The sequence below is a fragment of the Lygodium microphyllum genome, chromosome 30, assembly GCF_053477565.2.
Source record: "Lygodium microphyllum isolate KBCC chromosome 30, Lygodium_microphyllum_v1.1.10, whole genome shotgun sequence".
Taxonomy (NCBI): Eukaryota; Viridiplantae; Streptophyta; class Polypodiopsida; order Schizaeales; family Lygodiaceae; genus Lygodium; species Lygodium microphyllum.
In genome coordinates this window covers 81,176,152-81,201,866 of record NC_141164.1, presented here as the reverse complement: position 1 = coordinate 81,201,866, position 25,715 = coordinate 81,176,152, and the positions used below count along the sequence as shown (strand labels likewise).

At 42.3% G+C, this 25,715-nt stretch overlaps 1 protein-coding gene across 1 annotated transcript in view; it reads right to left on the bottom strand.

Annotated features, from left to right (window-relative positions):
* Window positions 1-2,812: 2,812 nt before the first annotated feature.
* LOC148010039 (protein TRIGALACTOSYLDIACYLGLYCEROL 4, chloroplastic-like) overlaps window positions 2,813-25,715 on the bottom strand; it is a 57,958-nt gene continuing 35,055 nt past the window's right edge. Inside the window, exons 3-5 of the mRNA XM_087673032.1 lie at window positions 4,757-5,102; window positions 4,335-4,609; window positions 2,813-4,221 (exon numbers count right to left, since the gene is read on the bottom strand). Of these exons, the coding sequence (XP_087529158.1) occupies window positions 4,033-4,221; window positions 4,335-4,609; window positions 4,757-5,102 (810 nt within the window). The 3' untranslated portion in view covers window positions 2,813-4,032. The remainder of the gene's footprint in view (window positions 4,222-4,334; window positions 4,610-4,756; window positions 5,103-25,715) is intronic.

Genomic DNA, 25,715 nt, shown 5'->3' with positions numbered 1-25,715 from the left:
TTTGTTCTGTACATGTGTCCAGCTATGATAAACACAACAGCAATAGCTAGGTGGTGATTAGCAATATCGGTCAACCATAGACTCTGAGTCTGTGGATGAAATCCTCCCAGAAACGTTAGAATAGTGGTTCCTGCTCCTTGAGCACCATTAAATAAATGATCGTTGGAATCTGGATTCTGTGCGTAAATACTCCATTGACCTAAAAAGAATGGTCCTAACCCTATCAATTTCAATCTTTTTTGAAACTTTGCTTGCAGGATTTCTTTTCTTTTTTTTTTTAATTATACGGAGATTAGCCAAATGACGTATTTTGCCAATCATTCTGGTTTTCCCGCCTACATTTGGAGTATTTCAAGTGGAATAAAGAGATTTTCAATCTTGTTTCTTATCAAATGGATGATCCCAATCCGGAATAAGCCCCATAAAAAGATATTCCCATTAAACCAATTACGAGTATACCGGCTACAGTACCTACTAGCCACAAGGGAATCCTTCCAGTGGAATTGGCCGTTTCTCCTATCCTCCCCCAGCCATATTCTCAGTCTCATTATCTGGTCGCGACTCGAGACATGAACAGTTTGTTTCTCTCCCCTTTGTTTAAAACCATCAGAGTATTAAATTTTTGTTAAATTAATGCAGAAAATGATCGGATTCCTTGGTTTACTAGAAATTAATTGAGAGTAAGAAACACCCGTTACTATTATTATGGACAAAAAGATCTCTATTTTTTCATTGTCGATTACTAAAAATGATAGTATTGGATCTTCCAGATCTCAAGTATCTTAACTTCTCGAGTCTCGAGAATCACTTCTCATTTGGAACATCCTAGAGATTTTTCTTCCCAAAGGGGACTTTGGAAATTACTTGGAAAACGTAAACGTATCTTGAGATATTTGTTTACAAAGGATTTGAATTTATATAATAGAGTGATAAAAAAGTTAGGTATTCGTGGGTTGAAGGATATTTGATTCATACTTATAAAGGGTTTATTATTAATTGGCGATCAATAATTTGAAAAGCAATCTTTTTTTTTTTGAATTTTGTGAAATACGGATCAATAGTTATTGGGAGAGAAGTGACTTACGAGCATGTTCCTCGAGAAAATGGATCCGATTATTGTGAGTATGGGTCCTCATCACCCATCAATGCATGGTGTTCTTCGACTTGTCGTTGCTTCGGATGGTGAAAATGTTGCTAATTGCGAACCAGTGGTACGTTATTTACACAGAGGGATGGAAAAAATTGCTGAAAACCGAACGATTTTGCAATATCTTCCATATGTCACAAGATGGGATTATTTAGCTACTATGTTCACAGAAGCAGTAACCGTGAATGTGCCAAAAAAGTTGGCGAATATTCAAGTACCTAGAAGAGCTAGTTATATCAAAGTGATTATGCTTGAATTAAGCCGAATAGCTTGAACAAAAGAATCACCTCATTTTTTTATCAACCAACCAATGCATAGTATTGAAAAAACGATTAAAAAACCAATTGACCCTAATTACATGGCGATCTATTATTCGCATAAAGTTCACATTATTGCTAATAAAACATAAATTTGTCCAACCTTATTACTAATCATACTAGTGTACATCTTTTGTGATAAAGATTACTATTATAATATTGAGCTACAAACACAAAATTTATCAAAAGACCTAGAGAAATAGAAAGTTTCAAACATGCATCCACTATATTTTGTTTCTTGTGATCATGGGAACACAATCACTATGATTTTTCTTTTGCATGATTATATGATTTAAATCAAGTTCTTTTGTTTACAATTTAACTTAATTCTCCCACTTAGCGTGCTCTCCTTTGAGAGCTGCTTGTGGCATTTGGTTATCGCAACACTTGACCTATCATAGCATTCCATATGTTGAGCTAGCATGATCATAATTCTCCACCTATACTTCCATACCCCTCCATTTCATTTCCATCATCCTTCAACATCCATTAGCTCAACTCTTTATTGTTAAATTTCTTATGAAAAATTCAAGATTTGATATGTACACATTTCAAAATTACTTGTGGTTTAGTTGAACCTAATTAAAGTTTTTGGTCCAGTACCATGTTTCATGATTTACCAAGAAGATAAATGTCACCAACAGCTTATTAGTAAGTATTGTGAGATAGAGAAACAATCCATCAACACATTGAACATTATGAAATAGTCCATTAACTTATTTAATGGTAAAATATAGAAACAATCCATCAACATATAGACCATCATAGCTAGGATAAATTTCAATTTTTTTTATTTTTTAGGTTCAAAGGATTAATTTGTCAAAATAAGATAAATTAGCAAGTTTAGTGTTAAAAGAAAGAAATCGATCACTAAGAACCTATTATTTTGGCCATGCAACAAATTGAGACCATTAAAACAACGTGCATTCATGCATGCACATGCAAGTGCCCATATTATATGTTTGTATGCATGCTCTGCACACAATTGGCATGCATGGAGGTGGTTATTTGCCTATATAGGTTGCATTGCCTCAATAAGTGAAGCCACAAATATCAAATAAGGCGCATCCCAAGTTTAACTTTTTATAAAACACCATGCTTGAGTTTGTGGACTTGCTCTAACATTCCAGTAATTGATGACACTAGAAGTTACAACTTGAATGATCTAAGCCGTCATGGAACAAAAATGACCAAAATAGTTGTGGAATGAAAGGGGTCTAATAATGATAAAGCAAGGGATCACTTACCACCTATGAAAAATGATCAAGGCAGCATCTAGGACCACCTTCAAAAATCAACATTGGTTCTCATACACGAAAATAAAACAAGCATTGAAGAAAATCCCTTATATAAATGCCAGGTAGAGACCACGAAGATAGCCTGCTCTCAAATTGGCAGCCTTTGAAAGCAAGCAATACATCTCAAAGAAAAGTCATCCTGCTCAAATTCTCATATGAGAGTACTTACAGTCACTTGACTATTAGAGACGAAGTACTTAGTCACTTGGCCATTGCAAGAGTAACAACCACCTTTTGCAAGAGTAAAAGAAGGGGTACTTGCAGTCACTTGACTATTGCAAAGTAACAAGCAGCTTTTGCAACAGTAAAAGGCCACCCCTTCTGACTTCAATAAATTATTTTTACCAACCTTTGACAAACAGCCCACATCTTGGAATCAAAAAGGCGCCCCACCAATCACTTGTAGACTATATCACTTGACTATGCACAACACCAACACCCTTTGGCATTGCATGTTCCATCTTTGATTGACACAACCAAAAATGAAACCATTATGGTTTAGCTCAAAGGTGATCTATGTCATGTCACAAATGTGGCCTATTAGAACCAAAAAGAAATGTCGCTCTTGGCCAAAAGAATATTCAATCCATAGCATTTGTCACAGGAGGCTTTAGGAAGGAGTTTATTGTCGGTGCCACAATCCCACCAACTAGGAATTTAATATTCACAAGTGTACCATGTTTGCTTTCAACATTCATTGGGTGGTCAGGGCTCACCCCTCTTTCAATAAACTTTGCTGTAGGGACTCCAAAGTTTGCAAAGAAACAAAAAGAAATTGATTTAGACTACTTTCTTCACTAGTATAAACCATTCTTAGGAGTATACCAAAGGATCTGGCATAACTCAAAAATAACATGTTAACAACAAACCATCATGGACATCCCCTTTCATTTGGGTAATGATGGCCACTTAAGCATGCGGTAACCGTTATCTTCCCAGAGAGATGCCACGTTGAACCAACCCATAACCTCCCTCCCTTTCTCTGTCACATGATGAATAAAGATTGGCCTAGTCTGTAAGACCTCCAATATGGGGAAACCCAAGGTCATGATTTAGGAGGCATCCCAAGAAAACAGTTAATGTGAGCCTTACACTGAGAAATGACAGCATGCTGAGAGAGAGAGAGAGATTTGTGTCTTTCAAAACTAGTTTCCATTCCAGAAGTACACAGTTTACCATCGTACCGGAATGAGTCAAAGACTTGAGGGCAGAATAACCCTGCAGAACCCCCACACTGTTGGCTTCTAACCAGTTGTAAGGACTAGCCGTGTTATCTTTCAAACACACGGATCTCAACCATTCCCTCTCTACGAATTGGTGAATACCATATGACAAGCCTAGCAGCTCCTGAAGCTTCCAACGAGCAGTCAAGGCCATAGGTCAAATCCTGCATTTTGGCATACCGTACCAAATCAGCTTCAAATCTGGAGTCAACACGTGCACGGACTGGGCCTGCCACCTGTAACAAAAGATGTGCCCAAACGTGTCATTCATGTTGAAGGGGAGAGAAAAAAATAACATAATGCTTGTGAGACCACCTGTTGAAACTTGTTAAAAAACTAGTGAGATAACCTGTTGCTGCAGAGTGACCTCAACAATTGGAGGACACAAATTGCTCCTGTGAAAATCATCAATATCAGCAGCTCCTAAGAGAGGAGAAGCTGATCTAAGATCTAAACGAGCATCTAGCTTGGAAAAATCAAGAAGTGGCCTTTGGAAATGGCCTAGTTGAACAGAGAGGCCCATTGATGCAAATGCATCAGCAGAGAGACAATCTCTAATATCCTTAAATGAGAAGCCCTTGCAATGTCGTCCCCCTCCAAATATATTTGCAGTTACTAGACCACCTATAGAGAATCAACCACACAATTAAAGCTGGTTTCCAACAGAAACAATCTTCACCCCCTTAAGTGAAACATCAGTGGAACATTACTATTTCTTACTGATAGTGCCAAAAACATTTGAGTGAGGGTGAAAAGCCATTCTCAACTTACCAATGATGCCAGAAACAGTGAATTGAGGATGAGAAGCCATGAGATTGTACGGCTTTCGTGTCTTGTGCTTCATATCCCTCCATATAATCATTTCCTTTTCAACAGAGATGGCAGCACGACCATGTGTGCCAGGAAAAGTATTTGGGGGAACTGGAGTTGTGTTTCCTTCTCTTCCTTCAATCACCCCCGAGCTGTGGTGCAGACCCAAGCGGTACCGTAGTCCTGATGTAGAGCCAGATGATACCAGATCCAAGGAGACCATTTCAGGCACATTCCAGTACTGTCCTCTTCTATCAAGGCACTTGTCATTCCAAGCTGCTTCCAGTACCACATCATGTTGTTGCAGCTGCATCCATTTGAAAAGGAAAAATGCCCGAACTTACTGTAAAATTAGGAAAGACCTTAGTCTTTGCAAATTTCCATAAATATCATTACTGAGATAGCACATATATTGAGATTACATTGAAAGCACTTTGTCATTACTATGATATCAATGTTTACATCTATGAAAGCAAAGTGTGCCATTTGCATAAGGCCCTCTATGGTTTAAAGCGAGCACCTAAGGCATGGTATGAGAAGATACATGCATACTTGATTGCTCTTGGCTTCAATAATTCACACATTGAAAGCACACTATACGTCCATAAAGATGGGGAGAGCCTCTTGATTCTCTTTCTTTATGTGGATGGCATACTGTTGACTGGACCTCATGAAACACATATTTTAGCATTAAAAGCTGAATTGCAGCATGTGTTTAATGTGACAAATCTTGGCCACTTGCACTACTATCTTGGCATACAGTTTACTACAGGTAAGAGGGGTGTTATTTTGCAACATTCTAAGTACATTGGGCAGCTTCTTGAGCGTTTTCAGATGTAAGACTGCAAGCCTATCTCTACTCCCGTTAAGACACGCCACAAGTTTACATTCAAGGATGCAGGAGAACCCTTTGATGCTTCTCTTCATCAGCATGTTGTTGGCTGTTTATTGTATTTGTGTAATACCCGGCCAGATATTCAATTTGGGGTCTCTCAGTTGGCATGCTTTATGCACAGCCCCACTACTACACATTGGCAAGCAGTTAAACGTGTCTTTTGTTATCTTAAAGGCACTCAAACATTGCGCCTTTTTTATCCCAATGGCACTACTCTTTGCTTGCATGAATTTATAGACAGTAATTGGGCTGGTTGTTTTTGTGAGAGTGCACAACGGAAAAAGGAAAGTGAACATGGAGAGGAGACAAAGAGAGAACGCAAGAGAGAGAGAAGGAACAATGTGACTGCAATGGCTGAAGGTACAAGGTTGCAACAATCAACCCCAACACACAACTCTACACATTAATGTGGGTACCAAACAATAGCAAGGGGATGAAAGAATGAGGAGGGCTGCCTTATCACAAAGGATCAATGAGGAATAATGAAAGTAAAAGCGCAAGCCACCTATATTTAGGCAAAAAGTAACAAACCCCTAAATAGGGTCGAAATTCTAAATATGGCCAAAAATGCCCAAAAAGAAATGCACTAATGTGCCCTCCATCTAAAGTGTCTAAGAAACATAAAAGGACAAACAAATGCAATGCCAAAGCTCCTAATATCCTCATCTGACTCAAACTAAGGCTCACAAGTAAGAGATGACCACACAAGACACGCAACTGCTAACACCCCCTCTTAAATCCTAGATGTAGCAGAAGGCCAAAGAAGATGTGGATCTGAGGGTTGCAATTAAGTGCCAACGTCAATAAAGTTCATCAAAGAAGAAAGCCAACCAAGGAGCAAGACCCCCTCTCCATATAAAAATTCGATCAAATGGAAGGCCACCAAAGAGCAAAGGAAAAAGAGAGGCCTCGAACAGATCACTCTAGAAAACTCTAGTCTTGGATGGGTGTGGAGACTTACCGCTACCTTTACCGGCATATTTGCGCAAGGCCCGATGTCTTTGTTGGGAACGCATACCAAGTGGTCTTTCATGCACGTTACGCTCCCCAATTTCTCCAATCCACAATAGTTGCACCACCACTTCTTTGATCCGCCGGAGCCTTCATATCCCTTGATTTGGGGTGACGTGTCTCCAATATGGATCCGGCACCATGATTAGCCTTTAGGTAATAGGAAAAAGAAGAAGATGATGATGATGATGATAATGATGATGAGGAGGAGTGCTCAGTGCAGCCTGCAAGACTAAGGAGAGTCGAGACTCGAGACGATCACGATTCGGACCTGGCGCCCGCGTTTTCTCCTTGGATAACCCGCAATATCTTGCCCATTTCGCACCGTAGGACGCCGAAACTCCGGTCTACCATTTTCACTCTGGTCCGAAACGACCGGTCCGTTTTGGCAACCCTAAAACGTCATTTTGGGGTACTATGGTACAAAGTAATCACACATATCAATGTGACGGAGCTTAAGACTTAATTTTGACCCTTGGGCTACTAAAATGCATGACTTATTATTAGTGAAGAAAAAAATTCGCTAAGGTTGGTAGCCAAAACTAATGCCTTCTAGAAGTTTTTTTAATGCAAATTACCTCTTGATGTTGCATACCACATATTTTGCATTGATAGTAGAAAGAGCTATTGATGTTTGTTGCTTTGTACTCTAAGAGATGGCTCCACGTGCTAGAGTGACTACAAATCCTATAAAAGACCTTTAGGCACTAAGGTCTCTAGCCGAATCTACATCCGACTAAGCCTTCAAGGTAACTTCATTCTCTGCTTGGACAAAACATACTTCCACACAAGCCATAGCCTAGAGATACCTTGAGACACTTTTGAGTTGCTTCCAACACTCGTATATTGGTTGTTATATAGCTCTTGAGAGAATATGGCATGCATAACACAAATCTAGTCATATACAAGTGATTAGATAAATTAAATGTCCAAGTGCTTCCATTTATGATAAGGTTTCCATTTCTTTGGCTCGGTCAATGGAGAGAAAATAATATGTCAAGAAATTTAGCTAGAGATTTTGAGCAAGAGGGTTTATCATTGGATTACAACCAGTCATAGAATAGTGGGAGATGGTATTTTGGATATTATGTATGTTAATACATTCTAATGAATGCAAGGGATTTATCTATTTCAATTGTAAGTTAATAATATATAGGGTCATAGTCGATAATAGCAAACTACGAGGATATGATAGATTTAGCTTTCAACATGGCACAAGATGCATTTGCTAGGATAGATATATCATCAACACATAGTCCTAAGATGATGACTATTACCTTGTAAAAGAACATAAATGTTATTATTAGTCTTGAGCCTTCGAAAACCATGGTGAACTAAATGGACATGTATTCAGGTATACCATTGTTTAGTGTTTGTTTTAAACCATGTACAGCTTTGTTACGGAGACACACATGGTTAGGAAACCTTTTATCTATAAAATGTGGAGACTAGAACATGCAGATTTCTTCTTCTAAATGACCATGGAGAAATGCAATCTTAACATCTACATGATGCAAAAGAAAATGGAACTAAGCAACTATGGAAATAAGTACTCATAAAGAGCTCATGGATAGCATCGACGAGAAGATATTACCATAACGCAAGCCTTCTATTTCTTCAAATCGGACTTTGTACTTCTCGATTCTCCCGTCCAACTTTAGCTTCTTTTGAAAAACCTGCTCCTAACTTATTGCTAACTGTCACCAAAGTTCAAGCGTAATTTTTTGTGTAGAGCTCGATATTCTTCAGACATGGCAACTCGCCAATGATGAGCTTCAGAACTTCGAAGAGCTTTGAGTTATCGATGGAAAAATAATAGACTCCAGTATGCTCACATTGAGAGAATCTATTGCTTGACCAACAACAATGTTTGCTTGAAATAAAAGATCATTCAAGCTTTTTAAGCATTGGACAGGTGTTGATAATACTTCTTTTTCATCTACATCTGATGAATTGAAAATGGTGATGGTTTAGATGAAGAAATAGATAAAAAAGGATGGATACCTCTTACAATGAGAGGAACAGGGGGTGTAGTGTTGTTGATAGAAGACATGATAGCAATGCAGGTTAATCTACTGCAAAATTGAACTAATGAAAATGTCCCTTTGCTTCTCTAATTTCATGCTAGACCAAAAATTGAGAATCCAAGGACTAAAGATGTCGAACATCAGGTCGTTTGAGCTGAAGGCACGGTCCTTTTATGAGCAAGAAGAGAGTATGTTCTTGCCTATTGTTCCATGACTATTGTATATAGCACCACCTATGAGCTTCCATTGTGTGGAAAAAGAGAGATGGATGAGATTCTAGGCTACCCTAGGCCAACACTATGCTTAGAAGAATAGTTGTGAGTGATTGAAGGAGCTAAATGTGCAGACTGAGTAACAAGTGCATGCAAATTTTGACTACCATGAGAAGCGTGAGCAAGCTAAGAGCAAGAGGAAGGGTTATTATCATTTGGATAACCTTAGAGAAGTAAACTCCTTTGACAATGTGAAAGTGCATTGTCACATGTGGCTTGGAGGGTAGGAAAGTTTGTCAAAGTGAAGCAATGCGAAAGCGAATGACCGTAACAAAGAGTGAACAAAGAGAGAAGAGAAAGACAGAAAGAGACAGTGAAACGCAGAAAATCTGCAATGAAGAATGCTGTATAAGGATGCAGAATTATACATGGGTGCAGAGAAAATATCTACGTATGTCTCCACCTGGAGGATCTAGATCTCCATCAACCCCGAGAGCAATCTCCGCAGTTAGCAGGCTGAAATCTGTGAGAGACAATATGCCAAGAGTACACGAAAATCAGCCTATTTATAGGCTGGAAATAATGCCAATAATTGATCAGGTCAGCTGCATATAATCCAATCGACTGCTACCAAGTGGCAGCTTGCCACATGGCGCTTGCTGATATGGCGTCCAGGAATGACTCTCAACACCCCCTCTCAAATCTTGGACAAGGCAACGGACGAAGGGATCTGGAATGTCGGTGAAGTAAAGCCTGGGGAAGTGCCTTCATAACAAATATGCAAGATTCTCTTCGGTCTTACAGTATTCCACATCGATGGTCTCATCCAGAAGCTTCTCCCTAATGAAGCGCTATTGGATCTCTATGCGCTTTGTCCAAGCATGGAATACAAGATTCTCTGCCAAGGCAATGCAACTCTCATTGTCGCACCGCAAAAGAGTAGGACGAGTCTGGGGGCAACCAAGCTCCCCCAACAAATGCCAAAGCCATACAGTCTCACATGTGGTAGAAGACGCAGCCCCAATACTCTGCCTCATTCGAAGATAGGGTGGGTTGCTTCTTGCTACTCCAAGAGATAGCACTAACACCCAAGGTAAAACAATAACCTGTAGTAGACCGCCTGTGGTCCACCTCGTCAACCCAATCCGAATCACTTCAACCTACAAGAACGAGATCAGAAGCACCTGTACCTGCTCTATAGGAAATCCCGAGGTCGGAGGTCTGTTGTGCTAAGAATTGCTCTTAGCCACTTAAACTTCCCCAAAACATGCTTATTTTAGGCTTATTTTAGCCAAAACCCTAAAAGGGGGAACAGATTGAGAGAGTTGAGTGGGAGAGGATCTAGAACCCTAATTTTCTATAAATTGGCAGCCAGCCCTCCACTCTTCCCCCAATCTCGTTTTTGCAAGTTTCAAGTGTTATCAGCTTGCTACCCATACCCCGTTCGCGGAGGACATCTCAGCCCTTGCTGTCCATCACTGTTCCCCAGTCTAGCACCTGTTTCCAGCCCCCCACACGCTGTTTGCTGCTGTTTCTGCCTGGCTACTGACTGCTGATCATCTGCACTACGGTCGTATAGCCTGCCACATCAGCAAACTGATGCATTTACAGTCCCCAGCTGCCGCCCTGACAGCTTTCTCTCTCCTGATGCAGTCGCTGCAATTTTTCTCTCCTGCAAGCTGTCCTACCTGTGTTTTTGGTCTTTCTCTCTCCTCACTGTTGTCTGCATCAGATCCAGCTTCTCACTGCTGCGTTTGCTCGTGTCCGACATCCGGAGGCTGCCGTGCTGCGATTCGGGATCCGTTCAGAGTACGATGCACTCTCCAGCTCATTACCCCTGCCCTAATCCTTGAGATACAGGAGTTCAAGGTTCAATATTCATTCACTCCATAGTGTGTCTGTTGCATGAGCATCGTATTATAAGTAGTCATATCATTTCATTTATCAACTGTGCTCATTGTCTCTGAGTTACCCTAACCCTAACCCTAATTGTGTTCTTTTATCAGTCTGTGCTTTGTCGTATGGTTTCTGTTTATGCTTCTGTGTTAGGGTATTTTCTTTACATGGTATCAACGCTTGGTACTCTTTGAGAAACCTAGGCCTTTGATCTGAGAGCTCTTCGCAAGAAGCAAGAACAACAGTAGGTTCAAATGACTTCGAACACATCAACACCGATTTTGTCTCCAAAACAGCGTATGCTGAGAACCGAGCGAGTGGGCCGATCAGCTTGCTCCACAAAGTTCCAACATAGTGGAAGACACATCTGAGTACATGGAAGAAAAGATAGGCAAGCTGACCTCTGAAGAATATAAACTGATCATAGCCTATCGACGAAAGAAGATTGAGGAGCTCAACCGAAGGATTGCCATTCAAGAAAAGCTTCTGAATGAAGGTATGCATGATTTTCACTCTTCCGTTGTTGCATGTAAGTCTGATAATGTTACAAGGCCGTCGAGACCTCCATCAAGGATGGACCCCCCTCTTGGAGAGCAAGATCCGGAGTATTTTCCATTTTTTCAGACTCTTCCGTCCTCTCCAATACAATGTACTTTTGATTCGTCTTTTGTGCCTTCTTCTTTTACCTCTTCTGTTTTACAATGTACTAGTAGAGATCATGTGGAAGAAAGAGTCCAATATGTTGACTACAGAAAAGGTCCTCTTGAGAACCAATTCTTGTATGTTAACACACATCGCTGGGATTATAAGAAAAGTCAGATATCTCTTCTTCTGCCCTTTCTTCTTTTCCGTCTACTTCACATAATCAGAATGAATTTGGTGTTCCTTTCACTTCATTACATGTTGCATCATCATCTTCACAGTTTCACTTTCAATCTTTAAATGATTAAAATGAACAAAAAGAATCTGCACCTCATACACCTCACTTTCAAAACCCACCCATCCCACCACATTCTTCCACTGCTTCACCACTTCCATTTACACCATTTACATTTCCATTTCAGACACCTCATATCGCACCGCACATCACACCGGGGGTTTATGAAAACATAGGAACATCCTTTAGGACCTCATCCTTCCCTCAGCCGAGTGGTGTTCCACCTACCTCATACATACTTTCGAGATCATTGCAGCCTGGGTATCCCACTCAGTCTCTCCTGAGTGTGGATCAATTGCCTCCACAGTTTGCCTCCATGGCATTGCCTAGTGGACCTTCTGGTCATCCTGTTGTGTCCTAGCCTCACTTTGGACAAGGCTACCGTATCCCAGTGTCTCCACCTACACCGGCACCTTATGGAAACATTCATGTTCCAATGCCTCCGTATCAATCGGCACTCATTGGACACTCACAACCTCCTTCTACCTACCCACCTCTTCCCCCTCCCTCTTTTTCTTATCAAATGCACACCTCCACCATCTTTCCCACCATTATCTTACACCACCTACTCGATACCTCATGGACCTAGCTCATCTTCTGCCAAGAATGCATTTACTAACAAGACTCGTTTTAACGGGTCAAATTTTACTACTTGATCGAATTTGATGAGACGTATCCTTGACTCACAGAACCTATGGGATCTTGTGTAGGGGTTGGAACCCCAACCTGATCCCGCATTTGTTTCATACAAGGTCGTCCGCCCATGGAAGGCTAGGAATGCCTTCACTATTGTCGAGCTGATGTAGGGCTAATTGCCTAAGTTTCATTCTCAGCTTCAACATTTTGACTTAGCATCAGAGTGATGGGCACACTTGATTGACCACTATGTGGCTCGGGGTAGGATCCGTCGTATTAATCTTGACCATGAGCTTCAGCTTTTCAAAATCACTGACGGGGATGACTTAAAAGTCAAGTTGGCTGAGTATCGGTGTCTCCTCCCTGAATTCTTCACTACGGGGACTCACAAGTCCTCTGACGATCAGGTCACATTGTTCCTAAATAAACTCCCCAAGAAATACTTCAATTTTGTGGAAGGAATAGTTTCAAAGCCTACCATGCCTACATTCTATGAATTTGAGTGTCAACTGTTGCGTTATGCACGGTTATTCGATCAGTTTCATATGAATTCCTCTTTACAGGGGGCTTTTCTTGCTCATTCTCAGAAAGGGCAACAAAGGAAGCGCAAACCAAACCAAACCTCCACTCAAAATCAAAATCAAACTCAAAAGCTAAATTAATCTGGAAATTCTCAAGGAAACTCCCAGTCACAACTTAAACCAAGGTGGTAAAATATACCTAAAAAGAATAGGTACTGTCAACATTGTCAAAAGGCTAGCCATTTTGACGACGAGTGTCGATCAAATGCACGAGGAACACCACCAAAACCAAAGTCTCAGACCCCCATCCCACAGTCGGGTAAAACCCAACAAGGGAGGCAAGGTGATGGCAAGGGGCAGTTTAAAGATCAAACTCACACTGCCACCGCACAACCATCTCAGTCGACAACGTTCTCAACTCCAGACGGCTTGTTTGACTGGTCTGCAGAGGCTCACATTGTCTCCGTAGAGACATTTGATGCGAGTCTCGTTCACATCTGTGAGTTGCCTCCTGACGAGGTTACTACAAAGGCCCACTCGTCACAGCCAACCGGGTGGGTCCGTGTAGGAAACAACTCCTCAGTCAAGATTCAGACTCAAGGTTGCGTCAGTTTTGCCACTGACAAAGGTCCAGATCTGGCTTCGCTAGACAATGTATATCATGTCCCTTAGCTTGGGGTGAACTTGTTATCTATTCAACAGCTTCACCGGTTGGAGCGAGCATTTTTCTTTACAGCGACCACAGTAGAGGTCCTTGACTCTCAAACTGGTTTAGTGATTGCTCGCGGTGAGGCACAGCCTAATGGCCTATACCACATGACTCATTTTCTCACCGAGCTGACTGCTCAGGGCTCTATGTTTCATAGCTTCCAGGCCTTAGCCACATCTCGAGAGCCTACGCACAATGAGCGTCTTTGGCATTTTCACTTAGGGCATCTTGGTTATGACTCACTTTATGAGTTGTCATGCCGTGAGCAAGTTGAGCGCCTTCCACGTCTCTCCCACAGTTGTCTACTGCGACAACCAGAGTGTCATTGCCCTTGAAGGCAATCCGATCATCACACCATGGACACGACATGTGGGAGTCCACTTCCACTTTTCCAGAGAGAAGATTGAGCTAGGCACTATTCGCCTAGAGTTTGTGCCTTCATCAGATAATTTTGCAGATATCTTGACCAAAGCGGTCAACCGGCCAGTTCTTCAATACCTACTACCCAGGATCGGCTTGGGTACACCCTCCCCTACTTCTTCAACTTGACAGGGAGAGGGTGCTTTCCTCTTGCTTTCCCTTCCAGTTTGAGAGCGGACGGCTTCTACTCTTGATCGTGATAGTAATGATGCTTACAATTTTTAGACATTACATTCACTTATTCTTTTTTATTGTATTATGGGCATTTGTAACTTCATCCACACTGTCAGGATCACCTAATTGTAAAAGGGCACTTGGACAAGTGAACAATTCCCCTGCGAGGGCACTGTTCCAGTGGCACCGTTGCATCGCATATTGCATGAGCATGACATCTTGCATCTCCCTCTGCATTCCTCTATGCATTGGCATTCTATTCATGTCAACATGCATCTATGCGCATTTATCCCTTTTCGGTCTTTTGGAGTCGTCCACTCTAGGATCCACCATATTCGTAGCATAACACATGGCAGTTTTCCTAACGGCAATATCCCCACCCTTGCTTACTTGCTTGTTTTGCTTGTCTTGCTAAGCCCACCATCCTCTTTTTTGCCTTTCCACATATTCACCACATGATTGGCACAAACACACACTTGTTCTCATCCTTACACACTTATCCTAGTCAGTGTGAGGGATTGGTCTACTAGTTTTGTGTTTGACTTGGATTTAAAACTCTCTTTATATTTTTCTATCTGTCACTTAATCGGCCGCTGCCCCTATATTACTTATGTATTTTCAAAACATTTCAAAAAACAAAAAAAATCCATTGATTCCATCCGCCTTTGTAGGACTTGGTAGGCCCTTGGGCAGCCGCCAAGCTCCGTTGGTCCGATGCCTTGGCCTCTCTAGGGTGATCACTTGGGCTCCCTTGGTAAGATAACCATCGCCTCTCTAGTCTTGGTAGGCCACTGGACAGCCGATGCGCACCCTTTGTCCGATACCCTAGCTGTTTTGGGCTGGGAATTGCTCTTAGCCACTTAAACAGCCCCAAAACATGCCTATTTTAGGCTTATTTTAGCCAAAATCCTAAAACGGAGAGTGGATCGAAAGAGTTAAGTGGGAGAGGATCTAGAATCCTAATTTTCTATAAATTAGCAGCTAGCCCTCCACTCTTCCTGAAACCAGCCTTCCTCCTTGGAATGGGTGGTGATAACCTAATTTAAGAGTTAATTACAATAATAAATAAATGCACATAAAATGAAATACACACTTTACCATAACATTCTTGGACAGTAGACACCCTGTTGGCCCCAAAATTGGCACCCCTTGCGGTATTTCTTTAGCTTTCATTCAATTGAAAGGAGTACAACTTGAGATTCTTCAATCTCCTCCTGCTAACCAATTGCTCTTGCTATCATAAATGTCCAGCAAGCCTTTTTGGTCATTTGCCCCTTGTTTCACCCAAGACTTCTACTCCAATTTGACCCTTGGTTGGCCAAATGCTGCCCCAAATCAATTAGGGATGGGCTGGCTCTTGAATCCCTTGATAATCTTCAATTATCAACTGCTGATTTCAGTCCCTTGAGCCTTCAATCTCTGGCACGGATCCCAAGGTGGCTGCTAAACCCTAATTTTTGCTGTGAATTAGGGTTTACTGCAGAAATTACAGATCAGCCCACCAAAAATGACTGAGATCTCCTCCAAATGGCTGAGAATTGCTGAGAATGGCTGAGCATAAGCTGAAGGAGATGAGAGAATGCTATAGAGAGAAAATTTTGAGATTTGTCACAAAAAACTGATCAAAATCAGTTGCTGCCCTGCTGTACCAGCCCCAAACGGATGCACCAACAACAATAGGAGCATCAGAGACTGTGATCTTCAGGAGAAAGTGCATCAGCAACAATTGTCAGCTTCCCAAGGTCAAGAATATGCAATCTCCATCACCAAAATGGTCTCCAAAGGCTGGGAATTGGCCCCAAAAGCTCGCAGCAACAGTCCAACACCTCTTTCCAACAGCTTCAAAATGAAAAAACGAGATTTTCCTCTCCCTTCAGCCCTATTTAGCCTTTCCCCCACTTGCATGGGAAAGTTTTGCCAAGTGGCAACTTTCTTAATCTATTTTCAGCAATTTCCAGCCACTTAATTAATTTTCAGAATTAATTAATTCTGAAAATTAATTCAGCCCTTAATCCATGTCCAGAAAATTGACATTGCCCATCCAAAAATTAATTGGCTGGGCCATTTGCAACCCAAAGTGGTCCCATGCATTAATTGACCCTTGGACAAGCATTAATCCATTAATTAATGCCTAGTCCCTAGTGTCACCACTGACACTTAATGGCCAATTAATGGTCCTAGGAGCAAACTGACACCAAAATTCACCTAGAATCTAACAAGTGTAACTTGTTACAACTTTTGCCTTTGACACCCATCTTTTTCACAAGGTCCTTCAGTTTTCAATTGTGAGAAAGTAGCTTGCACCTCACATGTGTATCTTTTAATTGCACATTTGATTAATCCTTTAATCAAATGTCAATTAAACATAAACAAAGCATCAAATTTTCACGTCCTTGTGACACCTCCCCAATTCTCGTTTTTGTAGGTTTCAAGTGTTATCAGCTTGCTGCCCATACCGCATTCACGGAGGACATCTCAACCCTTGTTGTCCATCACTGTTACCTATAGTCTGGCACCTGTTTCCAGCCCTCCACACGCTGATTGTTGTTGTTTCTGCCTGGCGACTGACTGCTGATCGTCTGCACTGCTGTCGTACAGCCTGCCACGTCAGCAAACTGCTGCGTTTACAGGCCCTAGCTGCCGCCCTGACAGTTCTCTCTCTCCTGCTGCAATTGCTGCAGTTTTTCTCTCTTGCAAGTTGTCCTACCTACGGTTTTAGTCTTTCTCTCTCCTGCAAGCTGTCCTACCTGCATTTTTAGTCTCTCTCACTTGCTGCCTACATTCTCTCCTGCAGGCTGTCCTGCCTACGTTTTTAGTCTTTCTCTCACCTGCTGCCTACGTTTTTAGTCTTTCTCTCTCCTCACTGCTGTCCACATCAGATCCAACTTCTCACTGCTGCGTTTGCTGGTGTTCAACATCCGGAGGCTACCTTGCTACGATTCGGGATTCGTTCAGAGTACGACACACTCTCCAGCTCATTAACCCTGCCCTAATCCTTGAGATACAGGAGTTCAAGGTTCAGTATTCATTCACCGCATAGTGTGTTTGCTGCATGAGCATCGTATTATTAGTAGTCATATCATTTCATTTATTAATTGTGTTCATTGTCTCTGAGTTACCTTAACCCTAACCCTAACCCTAACCCTAACTGTGTTTTTTTATCAGTTTGTGCTTTGTCGTGCGGTTTCTATATATGCTTCTGTGTTAGGGTATTTTCTTTACAAGGTCCCCCTCAGAAACCGAAGTATCCTCTGAGCAACCCGTCAATGCACCTATTGAGGTGCACTCATGAACCCAACCAAAAAACCTACAGCAAAACATAGATCAACTTGTGTGTTAGAAGCCAAATCAGTGATCCAATCAGCTGACGATAGCGGGTAGCATCTGCCAAAGGAGAATCTACATGTGAAGTGGCCTTCCAGTTCGAATCCATAGAAGTGAAAATGGACCGACAATCCTCCATCTCAAAAGTCACCAAGAGCTCCTATACATATCTCTATTGAGAGATGAAAATCCCCCGCTGAGACTGATAAATCTCATGGCTCAAAAAGAAACGGAGAAGTCCTAAATCCATCATCTCGAACTTCTGATGTAGGGCTGCCTTCGTCTCTTCGACCTTCTAGGCATGATCACTTGTTATAATCAAGTCATCAACATACAAAACAAACAACACACGACCTCCCTCTGATGTGTGCACATAAAGCTGCGGATTGGCCCTAGAGCACCGATATCCCAACTTGGCCTAGAGAAACAAATCAATCTTCTCATTCCAAGCACGTGGAGCCTACTTTAAGCCATACAAGGCCTTCTTCAACCTGTAAACCTTTCCATTTGAGGAACCAAAGCCAGGAGGCTGCTCTACATAGATCTCCTCCTTTAAATCACCATTCAAGAAGGCCGACTTCACATCTAATTGAAAGACAGGCCATCTCCTATAACCAGCCAGGGCAAGAACAACACAAATAGTCACCATGCGAGTAGTAGGGATAAAAGTATCATGGAAATCAGCACCTAGGCACTGTGCAAAACCTTTAGCAACAAGGCGAGCCTTGTGATTGTCCAATGAGCCATCACTATGGTACTTGGTCTTGAAGACCCATTTGATACCAATCACCTTCTTATGAGAGGGACAAAGCACAAGATACCAAGTGTCATTCCGCTCAATAGCCTCCAACTAGGCTTCCATCACTTTCTGCCAATGATCGTACCGTAAAGCCTCCTTCACTGATGTAGGATCTCTATTCTAGATAACATTGGACATCAAACAGTAGTTAGAGCAAACAAGCTCCATAGTATGTCCTTGGTGCCGCTGTGACCTCTGAGGTCCATCCTGTGGTTGCCACTCATCAAGGACCCCCTCAATCCCTGAATCTTGGAGCGTGTCGCGGGTCCGACAAGGAGGAGGCCGAATCTCGCCTTGGCACTCTCCATCTGCTAAAGTTTTAGGAAGGTCCACCATCAATGGAGGACCAATCGATGAATCGGGTGGCTGGGAAGTAGGCTCCTCATCCGAAGAAAGAGTCCTCAAGAGACACATGCTCAAGGCAGTCGATGAGGCCCAGCTATCACCAAGATCTCCAAGTACAGAGTGATCCTCACCCCCCCTGGGACTGGAACCTCCACAAACCGAACATCACGGCTCGTGTAGGCATCCCACTTAACAGGATCATATAATCAGTAGCCTTGAAATTGCAAGCTATAGCCCACAAACACCTATCTTCTGGAAGCCGCTTCAAATTTGTCACGTTGTGTCTTCGGAATGTGAACATAAGCATCACACCCAAAAACCCTAAAATAAGAAACATCGGGCTTTGATCCAAAGTATGCCTCAAAGGAGTCATACCAACAACAACGGAAGTAGGGGAACGATAAAGGATGTGAACTGAAGTAGCCATACCCTCAGCCCATAGACACTGAGGTGTCTAACGATGCTCCATCATGGTATGGGCCATCTCGATCACACTGCGATTCTTCCGCTTCAAAATGTCATTCTCCTGAGGGGTGTTTGTATTGGCAAACTCCCTAGTGTATGCCACCATCTGCACAAAACTGAGTAAACTCATTAGAAACAAATTCTCCGCCCTTATCCGATCGTAAGGTCTTAAGCTTTCACCCCGATCGGTTCTACTCAAAGAGCAACCAATCCTTGAAGTTGGAGAAAGCCTCCGACTTCAACTAGACCCATGTCATACTGCTATAATCATCTACAATGAGCATGAAATACAAACTTCCGCGAAGGAATTCCATCCTCATCGGTCCACAAAGATCGGTAGAAACAAGCTCCAAGGATACTGAAGACCACCTCGAAGCCTTCCTAGGAACATCAGGAGTCTGCTTCCCACGGATGCAGGATACACAACGCTACTGACTCACCACAATATCTGGCAAACCTCAAACAAACTGGTCCTTAGACGCCTTCTGAAGGTATTCATAATTGAGGTAACCAAACCGAGCATGCCAAAGCAAGGTCTGAGTTTGAGAGGTAAGAAGAAGAGAAGTCAAGACAGAAAAAGACTGCAGCTTGTAGACTCCAATCTCCTCATAACCTGAAGAAAGAACCGCTTTCGATCCTCGACGATGAAGAATCCGAAAAGAATTCACATCAAATTCAACCAAGAGACCCGAGGGCACCAATCTTGTGCACTGAGAGAAGATGATACCCCAAAGCCAGCACATAAAGTACCTCAGATGCATGGGTACCACCACACCCATTTGGAATAAGATGCATGTTGCCACGTCCCTGAATAGAAATAGACGAACTATCTCCAATAAGAATTTGACCATGAGAAGGCCACAAATGAGTACCACCTGCCGAAGAAGGAGTCGCGTGCCCAGAGGCACCATTGCCAACAATCCACTCCCGAGTAAATGGGGCCGTCAACGCAGCATCAAAAGCCGACAAGGTCAAATCGTCAACCACCTCCAAAGAGAGGAAAGCAGCTGATGAGGGAGCAACCACCGCTCCAGAATCCTTGGAAGATTTCTCCTTCTTCTCCTTGTCGAGACAATCCTTCTTCCAGTGACCTGTTTTGCCACAAATGTGACAAGTAGATTCCTTGTCTTTGTCCTTCTTAGGTTTGTATTCCTTCTTCTTCTTTTGGTCCTTCCCCGTCTTCTGAGAGCATTGACCAACCAAAGCTTCAAATTTTGAAGCAATGGTTCCTTTCAATTGCTCCTCTTAGACCCCTTTCAGTTGCTCCTCTTGGTCCAAGATCATAGGAACCAACTCTTCCCACCGAAGAGTCTTAAACCGCCTTGAAGCAATCAGGGCAAAATAAAAGCCACTGAAGCGAGGCGGTAACTGTGATCACCTTCCCTGCATTTTGAACCAACATCTGAAGCTGCCTTAGCTTGTTGATATGCTCCAGCATGGATGATGACTTGTTGACACTCATAGTCCTCATTTGCACTTCCAAAGAAACTCGCTTCATAACGATCAGCCATATCTTCCTAGCCACCATCAAATGCTCTATATGAGAGATAACAATTGTAGTACATGAGAGATAAAAACGAGCGAATGCAAGCATTGACTTTATCCCAATGTGCTTGAGCCTTTGTCAACTCTGCCTTCTCATTGGAAAAGAGTCTGGACTCGTCTCGCGAAGAAGGACGATTGATAGCCTCCGTAACAAGCTCCACCAAATCATAGGACTCCAATATAGCAAGCATCATGACCCACCAAAGCAATAGTTCTCACCATCAAGCTTTTGATCTGAAGGAAGAGCCAGTAGGACGGGCACCTTCTGGTCCATGATCACCTGAAACTTTGTCTCGGCCTCAAAAGACATCGTCACCTACAATGCCTGCACAAAACACAAAAAGCAGCCCCCTCTGACTGTGTAAATACAGCTTGCTAGGGCTGAAGTTCTCTCGTCCTATTCCTTTTTCACCTACTGGAGACAATGAAAAGATAAAATCTGCACTTGAAGGCCAAAAAAGCAGCCTTCTTTCTTCTCTAACAGCAACAGCTTCAACAAATCGTCTCTTTTCTCGCACGCCCACGCTTGCCTTAGCCTTGTTCTGATGCGCAATCCACCTACTTGCACTTTAACGCTGAAAATGCAACCTTCTCTCGCACTGAAAACTCCTCTTCAGATATGTCGCCCTAGATCAGCCCTTCAATGCTCTGATACCATGTCAGAGTGAAGCAATGCGGAAGCGAATGACCGTAACAAAGAGTGAATAGAGAGAGGAGAGAGAGAGAGAGAGAGAGACAGTGAAACGCAAAAAATCTGCAGTGAAGAATGTTGTATAAGGATGCCGTACACAAATGCAGAGAAAATATCTACATATGTCTCCACCTCGAGGATCTCGATCTCTATCAGCCCCGAGAGCAATCTCCACATTCAGCAAGCTGAAATTTGTGAGAGACAATATGCCAAGACTGCTGGAAACTCAGCCTATTTATAGGCTTGAAATAATGCCAATAATTGATCAGGTCCACTGCATTAAATGTAGCCGACTGATGCAGTCCGACTACTGCCACGTGGCAGCCTGCGGACGCGGCATCTAGGGAATGAATCTCCACAAAGTTTGCATTGGATGAGATCTGGATTTCAAGAGATGAATGTGCCATACTGAATTGATTGAGATTGTGGTGGTCAATGGAAGGAAAGAGAGATGTTGTGGATTCAAGTGGTACAACTGAAGATAAGGCAAGAAACTGAGAATGAGTGGTAGCTAAGGATCCCGAAAATATATTTAACTCATGAAATATTACACTCCCACCATGCACAAAGATTTTATTAAGAGAATATATAGGCTTTCTAGCCATACGGGTCACTATATCCTGCGAAGACTAGGTGTGTGGCTTTGGGTGAAATTTTTTTATTTGTGGCCAATATTAATTTTAAAAAGTTGTGCATCCAAATATCTTGAGATCTCAGAAGTCAGGAGGGTAGCTAAACCATAATTCATAGGGAGTGTAGTTGTGAAGAGAGATAGAGTACAACACATATTCTTGTATTAAAAGTGTGTATTTAGATGTGAATATCTTTTATACCACTTAGCATTAAATAAGGGTCAAAGGTGTAGGTGGATACCTTAGCCTATAAATTCAGGCCCTATCACTTATACTATTATCTCACTTATCAATCTATCTTTCAATTTGTGTACTTCAAGAGCTCTCTCTCTCTCTCTCTCTCTCTCTCTCTCTCTCTCTCTCTCTCTCTCTCTCTCTCAACATCTTCTCTTTCTTCTTTTTCGTCTTCTTTAGCTACAGTTGAAGCACCATCAATAGTAGGTGCACAACCTTTGTGCAAGACAGATTGTGACAAAGGGTAGTGGTTGACCCAATAGCAACATCGAGCAAACAACGCCTCAAGTGAAGCTAGGTATTTTGGAGTAGACTAATCAATTTGCTCTAATACCACTGTTGGGTATAGAGCTCGCATGTGTAGCCATTGGGCTATGACGGACGAAACTCCATGGAGAGAGAGAGAGAGAGAGAACTCTTACAAGCACACAAAAAATGAAAGATACATTGATGAGATAAGTGAGATAATAGTCAAGTGATAGAGCTTGAATATATAAGCTAAGGTATTCACCTACACCTTTGAGCCTTATTTAATACTAAATGATGTAAAAGATATTCACAATACATTATTATGTGTACTTGCTATGTTTTCGGGCTTAAAGTGTTCACACCTAAACAACTACTTTTACACACAATAATGTGTTCGCACACCAAGGATAAATAAAGGTAATAGTGACAATCCACTTTATTTTTGGGGCATGAGCACTTGTCACACTCGCTAAGTTGTGTGCATCCTTATTAGAATGTCATATTTGTTGGAGCGCGCGGGTAGCGGAAGCGTGAAGATTTGCAGCAGAGGAAGCGAGCAGGTGAGTGAGAGTGAGAGTAAGAGTGACGAACTGATTTGGGTGTACCAACAATGTGTTGGTATACAAAGAATAAAATGTATTTATACTTAGGGCCCGTAAGGGTCCATTCACATGTACAACATAATACACGTGTAAAATACACGGCGCACGGGTAGCGGAAGCGTGAAGATTTGCAGCAGAGGAAGTGAGCAGGTGAGTGAGAGTGAGAGTAAGAGTGACGAACTGATTTGGGTGTACCAACAATCTGTTGGTACACAAAGAATAAAATGTATTTATACTTGGGGCCCGTAAGGGTGCATTCACATGTACAACATAATACACGTGTAAAATACACGGAGGTGAATAAAGGACCTTTACATCCCAATAACCTCCCACTTAAAGGTCCGGAATGAACCTTTAACCAACTCCCACTAGTCGTATGCAATGCTCATACTGAGCCTTGCCTAGACTTTTAGTGAGAACATCTGCAGGGTTGTCCTGTGTTTTGATCTTGGTCAATGTGATTAGACCATCCTCCAGAATCTGTCTGATAAAGTGATATCGCACATCAATATGCTTTGTGCGTAAATGATACATGGCATTTTTAGCCAGATACACAGCACTCTGGCTATCACATCCCAACACTGGAGCACTCATAGACATGCCGAGATCCTCTGCGAGTCTGCTCAACCATATAGCTTCCTTAGAAGCTTCAGTAGCTGATATGTATTCAGCTTCAGTAGTACTCAGTGCTACGATGTTCTACAACCTGGAGCACCAAGAGACGGCCCCTCCAGCAACTGTAAAGACATATCCGCTAGTGGACCTACGAGTGTCTAAGTCACCTGCCATGTTTGCATCACAATAACCCTGCAGAATAAGTGCACCCTGCCCATAGCAAATACACTTTCTTTGTGTACCCTTCAAATATCTAAGAATACACTTGACAGCCTCCCAATGTGGTTTGCCAGGATTTGACATAAACCTGCTGACAACTCCCACTGCATGAGCAATGTCTGGACGAGTAGCCACCATAGCATACATAAGAGAGCCACAAGCTGATGCATAAGGGACTCCCTTCATAGCATTGACTTCCATGTCATCTTTTGGGCTGTTGGCTTTACTAAGCTTAAGGTATGGAGGTAAGAGTACTCCGAGAGGCTTAGCTTCAGCCATGTTAAATCTGTCCAATACCTTTTCAATGTACTTTTCTTGAGATAAGAACAACAATTTCTGCGTTCTATCCCTACGAATCCTCATGCCCAATATATGCTCTGCATTCCCCAAATCTTTCATGGAAAAAACTGATTTCAGCTGATCTTTGAGAGCATCCAAGCTTGTCTTTTTCTTCCCAGCTAGCAACATATCATCCACATACAAAACAAGTATGATAGGGCTGCCATCTGTATCCTTTTTCATATACAAACAATGATCTGCATGGCTGCGCATAAACCCATGAGAGAGCATAAAAGTGTCAAACTTTTTGTACCACTGCAGTGGTGCTTGTTTCAGCCCATATAAGTTGCGTTTTAGTTTACACACCAACTGCTCTTTTCCAGGAACTACAAAACCCTCGGGCTGTTTCATGTAAATCTCCTCATCAATGTCACCATGCAGAAAAGTTGTTTTCACATCCATTTGGTACAGCTCTAAATCCAATACAGCAGTGAGAGAAAAAAGCACACGTAGTGTGGTCATCTTCACGACAAGTGAGAAGACCTCCTGGAAGTCAATCCCTTCCTTCTGTGCATACCCTTTGGCAACCAATCTTGCCTTGTACTTGGGTTTCCCATCAACTGTCTTTACTTTATAAACCCATTTGTTTGGAAGGGGCTTTCTTCCTTTGGGCAACGACACAAGATCCCAAGTATCATTAGCATACAGAGATTTAATCTCTTCCTGCATAGCTAGCTCCCACTTATTGCTGAATTTGCATGACTTAGCCTCTTTATATGTCAGAGGCTCACCCTCATCAGTAAGCATCACATAATGCAAAGAGGGGTCATACCTATGTGGCTGCCTTCTTAGGCGTGTAGACCTGCGTACCCAATGATCTACATTCTCAGGAATCGGATCTACATCTGGAGGCATGTTATTTTCAGCATTTATTGGCTGCTGTAAGCCATTTTCAGCATGCTGTTCATACTGTACAGCACCTTCATTTTCATTTCCAGCACCTGCATTTTCATAATAAGCAAGTCTATCTTGCTGTCCATGACCTCCCTGTGCTTCTATTTGCTGTCCATCATCATCTGGCTCAAAGTGATAACCGGCTGATCATCAGTTTCAGCCTGTGGTACAGCACCATGAGGCTCATCATTTGAAGTAATAGGTGGCTGCGAATTCTGAAATTTGACCTTTTTCATGTCATCAAAGGATAAAGTACTTTTCAGCAACTTTGCCTCATTAAACACAACATTACGGCTGCGAACAATTTTCTTGGACTGAGGTAGCCACACTCTATAGCCAAATTCACCCTCATCACCATAGCCCATGAAAATGCCTTTGGTGGATTTCGGGTCAAGTTTATTCCTCAGCTCATCTCTAACATGCACAAAAGCATCACAGCCAAATATTCGTAAATGGTCATATGAGGCCGGTTTGCCAGACCAAACCTCCTCAGGGATGCCATTATTTAAGGACCTGTTTGGAGAGCGGT